Source organism: Amyelois transitella, chromosome 18 (genome assembly GCF_032362555.1).
Source record: "Amyelois transitella isolate CPQ chromosome 18, ilAmyTran1.1, whole genome shotgun sequence".
Classification (NCBI taxonomy): Eukaryota; Metazoa; Arthropoda; class Insecta; order Lepidoptera; family Pyralidae; genus Amyelois; species Amyelois transitella.
This window is the reverse complement of record NC_083521.1, coordinates 2,203,864-2,223,020: the sequence shown is the minus strand read 5'-3', so window position 1 is coordinate 2,223,020 and position 19,157 is coordinate 2,203,864. Positions and strand designations below refer to the sequence as shown.

Genomic DNA, 19,157 nt, shown 5'->3' with positions numbered 1-19,157 from the left:
TTCCACTTGCCACGATATCTGTATACTTCCTTCGCTTCATCCACATTCATAACAATAGTATTTACAAACAAACAAACAATAAAAAATGCTACCCGTGCAAACCCGGCGCGGATCGTTAGTTACGAGTTGTTTTAGATGTTGTTAGTAGATGTTTCAATAAACAAGCGAGTACTCACGGTATATTGTGATGCCTTTTTGCCCAACAACCACTCACGCCTGAAGTCATATAACCTGAAACATAATTATCATTTAATTTGTCTACTTGTTTAAATATGCCTACGGGCGAAATGGGACAGATCCGTTATTATTATTTTTTATTTAACAACTTTTTAACAAATTTTGACGGCCTCTGTGGCGCAGCAGTAGTAGGTATGCTTATCTGTGACATCGGAGGTCCCGGGTTCAAATCCCGGCCAGGGCATGATGAGAAAAGAACTTTTTCTGATTGGTCTGGGTCTTGGATGTTTATCTCTACAAGTATTTATTATAAAATATAGTACCGTTGAGTTAGTATCTCGTAACACAAGTCTCGAACTTACTTCGAGGCTAACTCAATCAGTGTAATTTGTCCCGTATATATTTATTTATTTATTAATTTCCTACAAAAATTATAGCCTTTGAAAATAACTGCATGCATAGAATCACGTATTTATACTTAACGGGGTAGATAGAGCCAACGGCTTCGCAAAAGTAACGGTTTATTATCACCCACACAAAGGTTCTATGCTTAACCCAATGGTGGACTGTTAGACAATGCCTTCAGCATGAAGTCTGCCTATTGTATTTTAAAATTGTAATTGTTACAATAAATAATAATTTAATAATAATTATAGGTCTACTTAACCCGGAGTTAATTTTTTTGTTCGTAATATCTTTATTGCTGTGCAATAATAATGATAATGCAAATTAACACAGTTACAAGAAATAGTACATAGTTATAAATTGAAGTAAATAGTATTGTATAAACTGGAGTATATAAGTACTAGAGGCCGCCCGCGACTTCGTCCGCATGGAAACCCTATCAATCCCACGGAAACTCCGGGATAAAAAGCCTATATGTTATTCTGGGTCTTCAGCTACCTACATACCAAATTTCATCGTGATCGGTACAGTAGTTTTTGCGTGAAAGAGTAACAAACATTCATACTGACATCCTGACATACAAACTTTAGCATTTATAATATTAGTAGGATATATCTTACCAACAGTATCATAAGCAGTACCAACAACATACTCTGTACCGTATCTCCTTTTTATTCGTGACGCCATTTGTTTTCCCAAATGAAACTGGTGATAAAACATATTTTTTTTAATAATCATTATTCCACCTGCTTCGAATCTCAAATGCCCAGGTTTAAATTGAGAACGGCGGTAAATGAAAAAAAAAATATTTACAAAACGTAGCCAAAATTACTTATCTCACATTAAATGGTATATGTCATAAAGATAACAAGAAATAAAGTTACGCAGGTCAGACGGAAACCTAACTTTCTCAAAACCAGGATCATGATCAAAGGTTCTTCTCCAGAGTAGTGGTTAAGCTGAGACTCTCACCAAGAGAAAGAAGAAGAATCAACAAAAAAATTCAGCCTACATTAATGAATGTAGTGCCCGGCACGAAAGTTGAACAAAAATTCTAGTCTATGGACGTTGCACAGAATATTTTTTTAATAAAAATATTGTGCCGTGTAGTTTCTGGCACCAATTTTAAAAAATAGGACCACTCCATCTGTTTCCAAAGGATACCCTAAAAAGCGACTAAAGGATATAAATGATAAAAGCGATTAAACTTCGGATTCTTCTCATAGGCGATGGGCTAGCAATCTGTCACTATTTGAATCTCAATTCTATCATTAAGCATAACAACTGAACGTGACCTGTCAGTCCTTCAAGACTGCTGCCTCTGTCTACCCTGTAAGGGAATATACATCAACATAATGAAACTATTGAATAAATGAAATGAAAAAAATGCACATTGTGGAAGTGTCAAATTCTAGGGTCTACTTATATGCCGCCAATTGTACATACAATGTCGTCATAGTTCTCAACATGTTCTTTTATGTGAGCATACGGTATTATCATGTACTGGCCGTAAGCGTGGAACGCGACGTAATGTGTTATTTTCCCTTTAAACTTGTCTAAAAGCGATCGCATCGCACTCGACTCTTTTTCAGAAAACGCTCTCGGTCCGCAGTATATTTCTGACGATTTTATTTCGCTGACTCCGACACCTGTCAACATAAGTATTTTCATATCAAAACAGAATTTAATTGACAAATATTATTCTTTTCAAATACTAATGTGATTTAAATAACATCACGAAATCTGAAAACGGCACTGTACAAAAAAACCATTGTCGTAAAAGACGACTAAGGTATAGGTTTATGAACTCGGGATTCCACTTGTAGGCGATGAGTTAACAACCTGTCACTATTTGAATTCCAATACCACTATAAAACCATATATAATTAGTTTAGTTTAAAAAACTCCAATTTATATCTCGATTAAGTACTTAAAACGACATACGACATAATGGTAAAGGGTCAGGTCAAGAGTACCCGAAACCGCCGAGCTTGCATGAAGATAGTTATGAATGTGGATGAAGCGAAGGAAATACGCAGAGATCGTGGCAAGTGGAAAGAGGTAGTCTCTGCCTACCCCTCCGGAAAAGAGGCGTAACTTTATGTATGTATGTTTTAAACGACTTACTTCCAAATCCTACATCGAAATTTCTGTTTAAATCCACACCGTCCATGTTGCAATTCTTCCGCCATAAGCGATCCTTTAAATAGAACCGATGAATTATCGATTGAAACGTAGTAACTTTTTATTTTTTATTAGTGAATTTTGTTTTAATCAACCGTCTAAGTACAGTTTCATTACACATATAGGTAACCGTAAGTACAGTTTCATTGCACATTCATAATGTCGGCGAAGCCGCTGTTACCTTTATGTATAAGCTGGTCTATATAATAATATAACTTAAAAAAAATTCAGAGTTACATTTTTTTATTTGTTTTCTCTATAAGCGCATTTAATCAAACATTTGAAAGGTTTAATGATTTTTTTTTTAAATAATAGTAGTACGAGAGATTCTGTTGGTATGTTTTTTCAAAAGAATTTTTTTTTTAATTTAGTTATTTAGATTTTATGTCCAAAAAATTTTTAAGTACTCACCTGTGTATGGGTATACTCATAACCATCAGGATACAACAGTGGTACAAACACCCAGTCATAAGCGAAAGCTATACGTTGGAACTCTTCGTCTGTATCGGACGGGGCGTTCAGAACTTTATGTAAAAAATAAGTGACGAACGCCACAGATATCCATTCTCTCGCGTGAATACCACCTTCAACAATAACTGTTGATCTGTAATGATTATTTCAATACTTTAAACAATTTTGTTACAATGATAAGTTTTAAGCGACCTATTGATGTCTCTTTTGCGTCTTATTGACTAACATACATACGTATGATCACTTCTATACCTCTTATGGGGTTGACAGAGTTATCAATCTTGAAGAGACTGGAAGAGCACATTTTGTGTGGCTTAAACTGTCATGATTTTCATTTCAATTACGAACACCCTGGCTATTGTATTGTTGCAAGTAAATCTATACTAATATTATTAAGCTGAAGAGTTTGTTTCAAAGCGCAATCTCAGGAACTGGTTCGAATTGAAAAAAATATTTCTACGTTGAATAGACCATTTATTGATGAAGGTTTTTGGCTATACAACATCACGCTGCAACTATAAGGAGCAAGGAAATAACGAAAAATGTAAAAAAAAACGGGGAAAATATTCATCCTAGCAATAATGCCCAAAATAACTATTCCACGCGGACGAAGTCGCGGGCACAGCTAGTTCCAATGTAAGAGTTAGGTACTGCTCACTCTTCTACGAGTATGTATCTTCAGCTGTGTCATGTATTATTGTAACTAAGATTTAATCTACTACAAATTAATTATTATATTTATGCGATAATATATTTTCATGCAATGCAATAAAGTGGAGCATCCCACATAATTTTTTTTTATTTTCTTAAAGATTTTAGGTGTACAAACTTCTAATTTGATAGTTGGAAATTATATAGTTACATATTTACCTCTTAAAAGACTTATCATACAAATCGTGGGAAATTCTAACGGCAAATATTGTACGATTTTCCACTGTGGTCCCAATTTTTATCAATTTCATTATCTTTTGATATGTGTAAGATAGATCTTTCAACCAATTGTAGATATCGTTAACACGATAGTAATTACGCCAATCGTATGTAGACATTTGACGCCTGATATAAGTCTTAACTGTTTGTTGGTTAAACAACCTGCAATGCAAAAGTAAGTAAGTAAGTAAATGCTTTATTGTTTACTAAATGAGTATATTACAAATAAAAACAGTACAGTACAAAGGCGGGCTTATCCCTAAGTGGGATCTCTCCCAGCCAACCTGAAAAGAATTTTGTAAATACACTAGGAATCCGCTCCAACTTCTCACGGGTAGCATTTATAGATGGAAAACCGTCTTTTCAATATTTCAAACAGGAACAAAATCCGTCCACAGCTTTCCGAGATTAGCGTAAACATACGGACAGAGAATATATGGTAACTTGCTAGGTTCTTTATAATATGAAGTAATATATCGTATATTTATATATAAATTTATCCCTCACGTAGTAGAAAGTGACAACAGTCTCAAAAAGATTAAAATACCACGTTAAGCTGGTATGACTCAATAATGGAATTGAGATGCAAATAGTGACGTGCTACGTAGCCTATCGCGTAAAAGCTAAGTTAACGTTTAACTTGCAATGTTTTAAATCAAAAGATAAGTCAATTATTAAGTAATATTGAAATGTCCCGTAATATTGCACAAAAATTTTCAATATGAACATGAATAAGGCGGACCAACCGTGGACAATAGCTATTTATTTTTCAATATAAATTTACTTACTGTTGTACATTTGAACTTATTGTTGTAAGGTACATTTGGGTTTTGTTGGCTTCTTTTAAAAAATCAGATTTATCTTCCGGCGATATCGTAAAATCGACAGATCTTAAAATCAAACTAGAAGGCTTCCATATTTGGGCGTCATACACTTCAGGTAGATTTTGTAAGAATTTCACCTGTTGTTAAAAACATACATACATACATACATACATATGATCACGTCTATATCCCTTGCGGGGTAGACAGAGCCAACAGTCTTGAAAAGACTGAATGGCCACGTTCAGCTATTTGGCTCAATGATAGAACCGAGATTCAAATAGTGACAGGTTGCTAGCCCATCGCCTAAAAGAGGAATCCTAAGTTTATAAGCCTATCCCTTAGTCGCCTTTTACGACATCCATGGGAAAGAGATGGAGTGGTCCTATTCTTTTTTGTAATAGTGCCGGGAACCACACGGCACATGTTAACCCTTAATTTGATATAGTCCGGTGTGACGGACACTTATTTAAAATAAATCCTGCCAAGTTTTTATTTCATTTTCATTGATTTCTAATCGATTAAATGTGTATTTATACCATAAACAAATAGTAAAAAAAAAGTAATGATTGTGGGAACATTGCATTATGTCAATTGGGACGCAAAATGTCTGTGAAAAGGCGGCCACCGGTTTTGCTCAAGGTATTTATAATTATTTTTCTTATTTTTTGTGGAAAAACGAATTGAAATGTAGATTTATTTATTAGATAATAAACATTTCTATCATTATTTACAAAAACATACGCATTTAATAACATTTTTATGGTGTTTATTTGTAACTAAAATGTTTTGTCCGTCACAGCGGACATTGTAGTATAGAAAAGTACCACTGTATTACTATGTCCGCTGCGGCGGACAACGCCAAAATGTGTGTGCTTCTGCTTGTTGGGTAAAGGTTCTGAGTTTGCATTTTTTTCTTTGCCAACAGCCTAATCGCGCATGTAAAATTATTGCTTTAGTGCCGAATGAACATGCACCTTCCGATGCTAGCGAAATATCAGATTCGGAAACTGAATTGCATGACGCACGTACTAATTCTTCCACCCCCCTGTCTTCTCTTGCACCATCTATTGCATCTTCCCTTGCTTACGTAACAATAGATACATCCGACGACGAAGAACTCCGAAGATGCTGATATTATCTACCAGATTCTATCGAGCGCGAAATTGGCGAGTCCATTTATGAATATGTTCCATCCCTATCTGCTATTCCTTCATTGCCTGCAACGCCTATAACACCAATAGCTTCTTCATTACCACCCCAAAAAACAAGTTCTAGGAAACCACCCACAGTCAAAGCCAAAAGACCAAAACAAACCAATAAATTTCAGCTGACTTGCAATTGGAGAGTAGCTCAATTCTGTCACCAAGCGACAATAGAAAAGGGTGAGGAGGATGATTACATAGACCTGCCAGAAGATGCTTCACCTTTGAGTTTTTTTCACCTTTCTTTCACCTTTTTTTTTCTCAAGATATTTTTATGGACCACCACACCATGGAAGAAGGACGCTGCAGGTTCTGCCAAAAGAAAACTGTCATGTATTGCATAAAATGCAATACACGACAGTTTTCATTTTCGTGACAGGAAAAGCCCTCAGAAATTGTTTTTAAAATTTTCGTACAAAATAAACTGTACTTCGGTATCAATTACTTTGTTCTAAAATGTTTTTTTCTGTATTTTTCTTTAGTAAAAAAACAAAAATAACTATGGTTTTTATTTTCCGTATTTTGGCAATGTCCGCCTCAGAGAACATATAAATCTGACCATTTATTTCACAGTAATTGGCAAGGTCCGCTGTGACGGACACCTGTTTTCCCAGCAGTGGGCTATTGTAGAATTTTTTTTTCATTTTTTCAGAAGTTTATAACATACTCCTGAAACCACAAAATTGAAATATTCATATATTTTGAATATTTTTATCGGTGCCAAATTAAGGGTTAAAAACATAGTTTAATAATTCCTATCCGTTTAATAAAACAACGGCGTTTTGCGTCATTCACATTCATAACTCTCTTCATGCAAGCTCGTCGGTTTCGGGTACTCTTGATCGGACCTATTGCTAGAAAGTCTTTGATTTTATCAAGTTACGTTCGTCTAGGCCATCCCACTCCAACAGTCCCATTCACACTTCCTTTGTATATTTATTTATTTAACCTGCTTTCATTCATCCTCTCGACATGACCAAACCATCTAAGCATTCCCTTTTCTATTCCTGTCACTATATCTTCTTTCACATCACAAAATTCCCCTATCATGCTGCTGTCACTAAATTTTCATACTCCTAAGCGATCTCTTTAAGAGGTAGTCTCTGCCTACCCCTCCGGGAAAGAGGCGTGATTTTATTGTATGTATGTAAGCGCTCTCATTTCCACTGCGTTTATTTTACTTTCTAGCTTTTTCTACCACACCCAACTTTCACTCCCATACATTAGTGTTAGTGCTTATTATTTTTATAATGTAGTATTTAGTATCCTCAGCAAATTAAATAAAAACTTACACACCTGCTCCTCGTTCACTGGTATCGCTCTAAATAACGTGAAATTATGATACATCTTCACACAGTTGCATAATCTATTCTGTATAAGGAATAATAATATGGATTGAAAAATCATGGTGTCGACCAGGTATTGTTTGAAGCTGAGCCTCAGTGATTTTTATTATTTTTATTTGATACGTAAATGAGGTAAATATTGATGTAAACATGTTTTGACGCGTCATTGGTGTACGTCAAGTTGAATGATAGGTGATTTTTTAATAAGTGAGAATTTCATTTGGGCATCAGTTTAATGGCTTGGAGATTTATGATGATCTTTTGCGATGATTTTGCTATATTTGTTTTTGCTATATTATTGAAATTACAAAGCAGTTACAGGAAAAAGTTTTACCGGCACAAAATAAAAAAAAAAATCTTGGAACTAAGTTTAGAATAGGGTTCGAATCCCGAAGAATATAAGAAACTAACTTTTTTTGAATGCCTTAGGTCCTAAATATTTATATATAAAGTGTCGTTGAGTTAGTATCTCGTAAGACAAGTTTCTAACTTTACTTCGAAGCTAACTCAATCTGTGTAATTTGTCCCATATATGTATATACATATAATAAATAGTATTCTGTAAAATATTTGGTACAGTTTTGACTCCATCATTCTACTGGCGTTGTATTCTTTCGGAAAATTTCTCTATTCTCTGGAAAAGTTTAAAATTATAATATTGCCATGAAATAACAACTAGTTATAAATTAAAACAACAAAGTCTAAAAAAATGCTAATTTATATTGATAAAAAAGAAATTACAAACAACACAATCTAAAAAATAACATAAAACACAATACAATGCAATAACGAAACGTATAATTTCAAACGCAAACTCTCACATCCAGAAGTTCGGATATTGACTGCTTCAGTTTCCTTGAGAAATGTCACCAGGCCGTCTATGGTCTCTTTGCAAGTTGGTAGGATGTTCTCCGGAGACAGGGCGAAACCTTCTTGACCCTCGTCTCTTAGGTCGATCGTCATAACGTACCTAGATACAATACAGCAACTCTATAATGCACCACAATTAATAACAGAAAATTCACATGTATTTAAAAATGTATGCATTTTTTCGTGTGGTTCCCGGCACCAATACAAAAAAGAATAAGACCACTCCATCTCTTTCCCATGGATGAAGTAAAAGGCGACTAAGGGATAGGCTTACAAACTTGGGATTCTTTTTTAGGCGATGGGCTAGCAACCTACCACCATTTGAATCTCAATTCAATCATTAAGCCAAATAGCTAATCGTGGCCATTCAGTTTTTTTAAGACTGTTGGCTCTGTCTACCCCGCAAGGGATATAAACGTGACCATATGTATGTATGTATTAATTGATGTCCATTGGTAATCTGCACTTAAGTTGGTGATAAAATAACTAAATAGTTGTTCGCCGCAAATTTACGTCGGTCTACGAAGTTTTTTCTATTGACAGGTCCTATGTACATTTTAAATTTCATCAAAATCAGATCAGCGGTTTGAAAGCTATCGCTATAGTATTTAAAAACATTGCAGCAAAAGACAACACTATCTCACCACCATTTTTAGTTCTACCAAACTTAACTTGGTACTGTTTCCTCGTGGTTTAGTAAGTAACCGGTAACAGCTTCACCTCTCTAGAGATGAGCCCAGGGTGCGCTCTTAACGATAATAATGGTTTTGGAAGGTGAATTCACGAAGCGGCTCCTATGTGACCTCCTCAACTTTTACAGGGGAACCTGACCTATATTGGATAAGGGTTTCTCATACAGATGTCAATTGCATTTAAAAAGGGAATCCCCTAAACGTCTGAAACAAAATTGTCAAAAGGTTTTAAATCTGATTCATGTGATAATACTTACGGAACGTGATAAGTTTTTTTGACCCAAGAAGTACTCGCTCCGGAAGTCGTGTAACCTAAACATAAAATAAATCATAAATATCATATTTAAAACGTGTAATATAATTCTGAAACTAACCCAAAATTTACACAAATACTATTTAATACATTATTTAATAAATATTTAAATTCCATAGTAAGAAGCTAATCGTAAAAATAATTATTTCAAGTTATATATAGTCGTCTTCTGAGGATGGCAATACAAATGAAGACCATTCAAAGTGATGCGAAATGCCAGTGAATGGACCTCATCTCTCGAAGCATTATAACTAACCAAGGGTATCGTAAGCAGTTCCAACAGTGTACTCCGTGCCATAATTTCTTTTGATTTGAGCTGCCATGTCCCTTGCAACTTTTGCCTGGAAACATAGTTTTATTTATATATTTACTAATTTATGTACACGGACGAGACTGATAAACACAAGAATCAAAATTACAAAGGTTCTGCTTATTTCAAAAGAAATCTCTTCCAGCTGACCTGAGATAGGTATATTAGATTTGTATATTTAAATCCGAATAAATTGTTGATATTTAGTATTTTATCGACAACTTTGTTATGCACAAAAAATACATTAAGCTGAATTAGACTGGAAGGTGAACAATTTACGATTGTGTCAATCCTGATCTTTCTTAACATCCTTTTAAAAATCACCTGATCAATAAAATACGATATATCAAATATAAAGTGAGCAAATAATTAATATAAAACATCTGATGAACATAATAACAGCGAAATGTGATGTATAGTTCCTAGCACTTTAAAATAAGACTAATACATTTCTTTTCGATGGATTTCGTAAAAGGTAATAGGCACATGAAGCTACTGCATATTTTAGGATAAGATTCCCCTGCAAAAGTTGCGGAATGTGAGAAAGAAGAAGAGAGAATCAAAATTATCTTAAAACTGGAAGTGGTCAAACTGTTTTAGTTAACGTTAATAAAAATAGAACCAGATATCCTGAAATATTAAAATAACAAAGAAATAAAACAAAACACTTACTACTTCATCATAATTATCCAGATGTTCTTTAAGATGCATATACGGCAGAATAATGTACTGACCATACGAATGGAATGCTAAATAGTGCGATAATCTATCTTTATACTCCTCCACGAGTGTGGCCATAGCAAGAGATTCCTGTTCAGAAAATGGACTTCTGCCGCAGTAGTTCGGCGCAGATGCTTTCTTGCAAACTCCAACCGCTGTTAATGTAATTGTATCGTTATTTCGTTTGAAATTTTTAATACAATAAATAGTGAAACGGACAGGGAATAAAAATCAAATTACACGCTACAATGAATGAATACAGTTTTCTTAATAATAATAAGCTGCAGCCATCTCAATTTAGAACAAAAGGTACCAAAGGCCCTCTTCATGTTAGTTTCGGCCCCATGAATGCCTCCAAATTGACCGGGCCCCCATGGGCCCGAGCACATTATTAATAGAAAATAATAATGTCTCACTTACATTCTAAAACAGCTCTAAAATTTATATTTTCATGTAAATTATTATAAAACTGTTATATGTTCTTTTTAAATACGATAAACTTTCTACGATATTATCTATTGTACATTAAATCCTTTAACAGACCAATCACCAAATTTTAATGAAAATATTTAATGATATTAGTGATAACATTATACAATAGTACTTACTTCCAAATGCGACATCAAAATTCCTATTTATATCAACACCTTTATTATTACGATTCTTTCGCCATAACCGGTCCTAGAAAAAAGAATTAAGTAAATAATATTGTTCCATCGCTATGCTTTAAAGTTGAGCAAAATGAAAAAGAAAACCTCTTACATGTGTATGAGAATACTCATAACCATCAGGATTTAACAGAGGTACAAACACCCAATCATATTGATAAGCGATATCTTGAAATTCTTTGTCGGTGTCTGACGGAGCATTCAAAACTTTATTCAATAGATAAGTAACATACGCTACGGATATCCATTCCCTGGCATGTATTCCACCTTCTACCAATACGACAGATCTGAAAGATTGAAGATAAACCAAGGCGGTGTTAAGGAGTAACTTGAATTATTAGGTCTCTCCAGAATTGCCACATGTAGATATCAGAAATAATGTAGAACAAGTACTCATTAGATCACTTAAGAAACCAGTAAACTGTACATAACAGTAGGCTGAACTGTTGAAAGCATAAAAGCGACATTATAAATTGGATCATATATGTACTCGTAACCGAATAGTTTGTAGAGTCATGGATTGGAAGTATGATCTCGAAAGACTTCATTTTGAGCGATTTTATAGCATACGCTAGTTTCATTGGTCACTTGAGATCTTATATTAATGACGACACGAATAATGCTTCCTTTAAACCATGTAACAGATGTAATTTTAACTGTAATTTTCTTCATACAAATCATTCTTTTAAGAATACCGTTAAAAATTACTAGTTCCATATTTAAAACCATACCTATAATTATGTCTTCTCGATCCTGCGTGTGATACATTAACAGCATAAATAGGCCGATTTTCAACAGTCGTCCCGATGCTAAATAAATTCATGGCGTCAGTGTAAGTGCAATTGAGGTCACGTAACCAAGAGTAAATGTCGTCAACGCGGTAGAAATTGTTCCAGTCGAACGATGACATTTGACGCCGTGTATAGTTCTTCACTGTTTGTTGATTAAATAATCTAAAAAAGAAATCTCATATCAATTTAGTTTTTTGCTGGAATGAGGCTGTGGGAGTGAACACAATATGAATTTAATCCAACATTCATATTATTGTCAATTTTCGATACATCATTCTAATAATCAGTATAGGATTGATCGGATTGTGGTCATAGTCGCATTTCAGAGAGGCGAGGATAAGTCCTCACTAGGACTAAGGCCCGATTAATGATGAATTAGTTTTGAGTTGATGATACAGTTTTTCAGAGAGTTGAAAGAATGTGATGAATGTTTTCTGTTTATTTCAAAATCAATAATATAAAATACGTACTGTTGCACATTAGAACTTATTGTTGTTAAATACAATTCAGTTTGATTAGCTTGCTTTAAAAATTCTGGTTTGTCTGCCGGTGATATTGTAAAGTCTACTGACTTCATGATGGCGCTCGGATGTCTCCATAATTGGGCGTCATACATGTCAGGCAGGTCACTCAGTAATTTTACCTGTTACATGGAAATTCGATTGATTATAACAAGTTCAGTAAAGTTATTGAAGAGCTTGCATTAAAAGTGTCTTTCGTCATCAAACATTTCATCATTGTAGGAATATCACCATCTTTGTAGGCGACCATTGAAACTATAACAGCAGTAGGAGATAAAAGTAATGTGGGTGTTGATATTAGAAATTAGATTTATAAGCTTTTTGTTGGATTAAGCGTGGTCTTAGCCGTGAACATCGATAATGATGAAAGTAAATGAAAACAAGAAAACGGAAACTAGGGATTCTTCTTTTAGGCGATGGGCTAGCAACCTGTTACTATTTGAATCTCGACTTCATCATGTAGTCATACAGCTGAATCTGAATTTCAAAATGGTTAGCTCTATGGACCTCTTAGTGGTAAAGACAAAGTTATTGTATATATGTTTGAAATTTAAACCTGCTCTTCGGTCATTGGCATCGCTCTGAACAAAGTAAAGTCATCATACGTCTTCGTACAATCACATAATTGGTTACATATCAAGAATAATAATATGGTTTTCAATATCATGCTGTTATTCAATTGTGGTTGTCTTTGCTTTGAGTTATTTTTCGCTTCTAATTCATTTGTAAGCTGTTTCAGCAGAAATTGTTAAGAGTTTGTTTATTTGAGTTGAAAAAATAAAATACAATTGTTAATGTTCTAAGTTGAAGTTCGACATTTCTATTTAGATTTATTGAAAAACTGTCACGCGAAAGTAACATCTCAAAAATATTCTTCTTTTATTTGTCACACTTATTTCTTGTTGGCCTTTATGGTACATGTGCTTCTTAAGTGATATTTCCGTAATTAGCTATGCTAGATGAGCCCGAGGCTTCGCTCCAAAAAATCCTATTTTATATTGTTTTAGATTACATTGTACCCGTGAACCAAATCAAAATTCATCCAGTTGATTTTTCATGAAAAAGCAACTAACATACCTGTTTGGTTTCCGTCCACCCAAAGGTTGACTGGAAGAGATTGCATTAGCTTGGACCATCTCTTTCTGTTTTGTGCTGTTTTGTATGTTTTACTTTTATGGTGCAATAAAGAGTTTTATCTATCTAACAAATTCTATCTATCTAATATATCCACATGTTTAATTCATAAATCCTTACTAATTGGTACAGTTACAATATTAGTTGGATTTATTGATTTATCCAACTAATCCTCCAATAGTAACTTCAACACAAGGAGGGTCAATAAAAATATTTGTTTTTTACTCATTTCATTTGACATATACTTCAATTTAAGAAAGCAATGGATTCGTCTTCAGGATTATTCTTTTACAAAATTGATAAAATCCCCAGTTGATTAGTTCGGCTATGATTAGAATTTACATAGTTGCATTATTATTGTTTAAAAGTTGCATATATAATTGTCATATCGTAAGCTATGGCAATTATACTCTATACATCACGAAACCAACGCGGTACCATCAGTTGAAGTTTCTGCAAAATTTGGAAACACAGAAATATATGGATGTGATTTATTGGAAGAAACCCGTTAAGTTGCACTATGAAGTTCATATGTTGATCAATTCCGCCCAAACTGAAATGTTCATGGAACGAGCGAGGCATTACAATTTGATTGTCAGAAAAAGCATTAACGACATTGAAAAGTAAATATTTTTATCATTGTTTTGATACTAAACTTATACCCTAGTGCGAATCAAGTGCCAGCAATAAGTTGCTTGATATTTTCACTAATGATATAATCATCACGTTGTATCCAATGAAATTGCAGAATATCTTGTTTGTATTTGTTTGTAATATTGTGGCGATATCTTTATCAATATCTAGCCAGGTGGAAGATCTTCCCTATGGTGGCACTCCAGCTGAAATATCCATATATCTTCATTTTGATTCCAGTTCACGCTGATATCATTATATCTGTTAAATTCTTGGTTTTTAGTTCATTAAGTTACACATTATTTTACAAAAAGCAATACAAACAAAATTTACACAGGAATTACAATTTAAATTTTCAGTGCCTTCAAAAATCAAACAGTACACAGATATGTCCGATTGAGGGAGAATTCTTTTGATTGGAATCACTACCATACTCTAGAAGACATTTATCAATGGCTCGCAGATGTTGCTACTAAATGTAATAAAGAATGCGAGCTTTTAACTATTGGCAAATCAGTAGAGGACAGAGATATATACGCCATGGTATTTCAGAAAAACGTTAAAAGGAAGGTGATCATTGAAGCAGGCGTCCATGGAAATGAATGGATCGCTATTGAATTTGCCACATATTTGATAGACCGAATTGTAAATAGAAATAGTTCTGGATTTAGCGCAATGAATAGTTTTAACTGGTACATTGTACCGATTGTAAATCCTGATGGTTTTGCTTACACTCATTCAAAGGTAGGTGAAGTTCCTTATAAATTAATAATATTGTAGCGTATATAATTGCGAAAGAATCATAATCTTGACGATACTCCCAAAGACAAGAGAAAAATGAGTAAGGCTCGAAAGGTGGTCTTCCACCAACTTAAGGAACCAATAGTAATTATGGTAGTTTTTTTTAAGGAGAATTTATATTGATTTAAAAAAAATCTAGTTTTGCTCTTTATTTAGAATATGAAACTTGATTGTATCATTTTTTCATGATTATTTAGGATCGTTTATGGAGAAAAAATAGAAGACGATTCGGATCAGAGTATGGTGTGGATCTCAATAGAAACTTTGACTATAATTTTAGAGGTAATGAAAAATATGATATTTATGGAAATATCATTAGTTGTCGTTTAAACATATCACAAATAAAAGTATTCTTTCCAAGCAGGTTACAAAAGTCAATCAAGGGAATGCTAGTGACCTTGGGAATACCATCGCCTAAATTGAAACATTTTACGCGATGGGCTAGCGACCTGTCACTTACAGATGAACGCGGCCGTACAGTCCTTTCAAGACTGTTGGCTTTGTCTATCTCATCTTGAGGAGAGTTATGAATGTGGATGAAGCAAAGGAAATATGCAGAGATCGTGGCAAGTGGAAAGAGGTAGTCTCTGCCTACCCTCCGGGAAAGAGGCGTGATTTTATGTATGTATCTTGAGGACAGCTTTCTCTTTGTCAGATCTACAGTTCCTTAAATTTGTAGATCATTGACACATTATATCATATTTTACGAATACCGAAAATAAGCTTACAAATGCAGCTGTTTTAAAAATAATGAAACTTTTATTCCAGCATTTTCATCAAGTATAGACCCAAAAAACAACGAATACTGCGGTCCAGAACCCTTTTCAGAACCCGAAACACAGGCTCTAAGAAATTTCATCAAACAGAACGCCAAAGGCCTCAAGTATTATTTTTCTTTTCATGCCTATGGTCAAGCTATCATTTTACCTTATGCCGATAGAGTGAAACATATTGAAGATTATACAGAAATGGTATTGGTTTTCATTATTGCTCTTCTAAATTTTATATCCATGGATCAATTAGTTAATAATAATTTACAAAACTCTTCCGTTACTGAGTGACTGACTGACATACAAAGTAAAGCCGAAACTACTGAGAGTACGGAACTGGAATTTGGCATGTAGATTCTCTGGGGAGTGTAAGTGAGCACTATGAAAGAATTACTTGAAATTTCCGCGGGAACGAAAGTTAACAAGACTTTAAGATTTACGCAGGCTCTCCAGTATAATACTATAATTCAATACTCTACGAGTAATGTTAATATTTGTAGGGTTTGATTCCCAAATTCTTGCAAATGTGATTTTATTTTGGCCCATGTTAGAATTAGTAATTTTGTGTGCCTTTTTAAATTAAATTTATTTATCGGGACCTCCAGGTTACCATTTCTAAAAGCAACAAAAAATCTTTCAACATAACATTTTTAAGAACAGAATTCTTTTCCAAAATGCACTAGTGTTAAAGTTTGATACTGTCTTCATGCAAAACTTCTTCGGAACAAAAGGGACAATCCAATTGGAAAGTCGCAGTGAAACTTTTTATCTGCCAAGTCAATTTCAACAGAATATTCATGTAAGATTTGAATTTCAAATTGTTTCCAGGAAAATTATGGTAAACAAGCAATTATGAGGATGTATGAAGCGACTCATAACAAGTATAGTATTGGCACCTTTTATGATACGATGGGTAAGTGCTTGTGATCTTAGTATGATTTTTTTTTATTACATTGTAGCTGGAGAGATGGTTTGGGTTTGACCGCCGCCACCATAGGGAAGATCTCCCGCCAGGCTAGGTGTCATGCCTGGGGTACCGCGGCTCCGATAATGTTGAGGCGGAGGTTTTATAAATGCTCCAATCCGTAAAATCTTTGTAATCGCAATTTAGACTCCTCGCTGCTATTGGCATAGAGCGTCATTTTCTTCACTATGATAGGACAGTTTATGTGTGACATTAGTGATGTCACCACAACATTTGGTGTAATTTCTATTTTTCTAATATTGGAATCTATTAAAGACTGTGTTTAGAAATCGTTAAATCATTTTTCCAGTCTGTTGTTCCAGTTGCTTAAGCACTTTGGGATTTTTTGATGCTGTGTCAATTTTTAGCCTCATTATTATTTTACTCTTTTACTTACTTCTTTTAACTAACAATTAATACAAATCAATTTGTTTTAATTATCTGCCTCAGGTACAAGAGTTTCAGGAGACAGTGCTAGCTGGGTGAAAAGATCTTTGAGAGTCAAGTAAGTACTGGTATGATTGGTTACCTTTAAAAACTAACTTCTCTGTATAGACAGAGAAGCGAGTTTTAAAGAATTACCTGTATTGTATAGAAAAAAGAACAGGACCACTCCATCTCTTTCCCATAATGGCGTAAAAGGCGACTAAGGGATATGCTTATAAACTTGGGATTCTTGTTTAATTCCATGGGCTCTCTCATCTCAATTTTATCTTAAAGTCAAATAGCTGAACGTGGCCTATCAGTCTTTTCAAGACTGTTGGCTTTATCTACCCTACAAGACATATAGACGTGATTATATGTATGTATAGAAAATACAGGTAATATTATGATATTATATATACACTTGGAGCATGTCATAATGGCATCTATGTATTATTGGGGTAAGTGCCATTTTAATAGGCGTCCTTAGTGGAATACTTCGTGTCGAAAGGCACATTGAACCGTTTGTCCAAGTTGCATTTCACAGGACATATTGGTACGAGTAATGCGAGGAGATGAGATTCTATCATTCAGTCAAACAGCTGAACGTGGCTTATCAGTATTTTCAAGACTGTTGGCTCCGTCTACCCCGCAAGGGATAAAGACGTGATTATATGTTTTCCTATATATAAATTTCACGTGTCAAAATGTTCGTTCCCGTAGTTCTCCGAAACGGCTTGACCGATTCTCATTAAATTTTGTGAGCATACTCCTATTGAGTAGGTCTGAGAATCTGCCAAATTCTATTTTTCATACCCCTTAGTGATAAGGTTTGTCCACACTTAAATTTTTTTTTACTGGATGTAACTTGTCCACACTTCAATCTTTTTTTTAACTAGAAATTACTTAAAAATGTTTTATATGGCAAAACAACTTTTGCTGGGACAGCTAGTGTATGTATAAATTTCTACTACTGATAATGATTATTCCAGATACGTGATGACTTTCCTGTTGCGCGATGACGGACAATACGGTTATGCTCTACCATCAAATCTGATCCTGCCGACCTGCAAGGAAGCCCTCGTAGGTCTGGAGACGATCATGACGGCCCAAGCCAGATACGTACCAACCAACTTGTTCAGTACTTGTTGTAGCGTGTGCGCATTTAGAATTTATACTATTTTAGTATTGTGTTTTATTTTGAATAAATTGTAACTCAGTTTTTGAACATGTTCTTTTTTTGTTGTTGTATACATTCATTCGTATAATCACGTTTTTATTCCTTGCGGGGTTGACAGGTGTAGCAGTCTTGAAAGACTGACGGGCCTCGTTCAGCTGTTAGGCTTAATGACAGAATTGAGATTCAATAGTGACAGGTTGCTAGCTCATCGCCTAAAAGAACAATCCCAAGTTTTTCATGCGTATCCCTTAGTCGCTTTTTACGACGTCCATGGGAAAGAAATGGAGTGGTCATATTGTTTTTTATATTGGTGCCGGGAACCACACGGCACTTTATTTTTGTAACTAGCTTGTTTAATACAAGGTTAACAAAATATCTCAAAATTGCATTTAGTGAATCTTAAGTACAAAATTATTTGTCAAAATTATCACAAATGCCTAATTTACTTTCGCTTAGTTATGTTTGCATTCTGATGACAATACTCTAGTTGTAAGCCTCCTAAATCATCCGCAAAAAATAGGTAGGTAAGTATGATGATATGTTTATTTCTGACTGCGCTGTAAGTGATGAATCAGAATAATTCCTAGGAGTAGTTTTATAGAGAAAGAAGGTAGTTAGTACTTTTTCTAAACAACTGAATCCTTACCAAATAGGAGATATACCGTTGGAATACTAGGTGAATAGAGAATTAACCAGTTTGCATGAAAAGATTGATATGATATTGATAAAAGAAGATATTGAGACGGAAGAGGCATAATAGTTAGTATGTAAGGTTACGTTACCCTAAGGTTGACTGGAAGAGATTGCTTTAGCGATAAGTCCGCCTTT

General features: G+C 34.4%; 4 protein-coding genes across 4 annotated transcripts in view; 1 reads left to right on the top strand and 3 right to left on the bottom strand.

Moving 5' to 3' along the window:
• LOC106136244 (cytochrome P450 6B5) overlaps positions 1-19,157 on the bottom strand; it is a 425,135-nt gene that overhangs the window by 15,916 nt on the left and 390,062 nt on the right. The window lies entirely within an intron of this gene.
• Positions 173-7,540, bottom strand: LOC106136158 (zinc carboxypeptidase A 1). Its single transcript, XM_013336618.2, has 8 exons — positions 7,490-7,540; positions 4,956-5,128; positions 4,108-4,329; positions 3,178-3,370; positions 2,710-2,782; positions 2,029-2,231; positions 1,203-1,287; positions 173-231 (listed from the first exon to the last, which is right to left on the bottom strand). Exons 1-8 carry the CDS (start codon positions 7,538-7,540, stop codon positions 173-175), a joined length of 1,059 nt encoding a protein of 352 aa, XP_013192072.2.
• LOC106136159 (zinc carboxypeptidase) lies at positions 8,293-12,523 on the bottom strand. Its single transcript, XM_060949295.1, has 8 exons — positions 12,374-12,523; positions 11,844-12,065; positions 11,207-11,399; positions 11,053-11,125; positions 10,397-10,599; positions 9,671-9,755; positions 9,359-9,413; positions 8,293-8,509 (listed from the first exon to the last, which is right to left on the bottom strand). The coding sequence occupies exons 1-8, from the start codon at positions 12,517-12,519 to the stop codon at positions 8,293-8,295; spliced, it is 1,194 nt and encodes a 397-aa protein (XP_060805278.1). The 5' UTR covers positions 12,520-12,523.
• LOC106136161 (carboxypeptidase B) lies at positions 13,886-18,364 on the top strand. The gene is made up of 7 exons (XM_060949208.1): positions 13,886-14,181; positions 14,551-14,935; positions 15,190-15,274; positions 15,761-15,963; positions 16,591-16,675; positions 17,177-17,231; positions 18,142-18,364. The coding sequence occupies exons 1-7, from the start codon at positions 13,886-13,888 to the stop codon at positions 18,362-18,364; spliced, it is 1,332 nt and encodes a 443-aa protein (XP_060805191.1).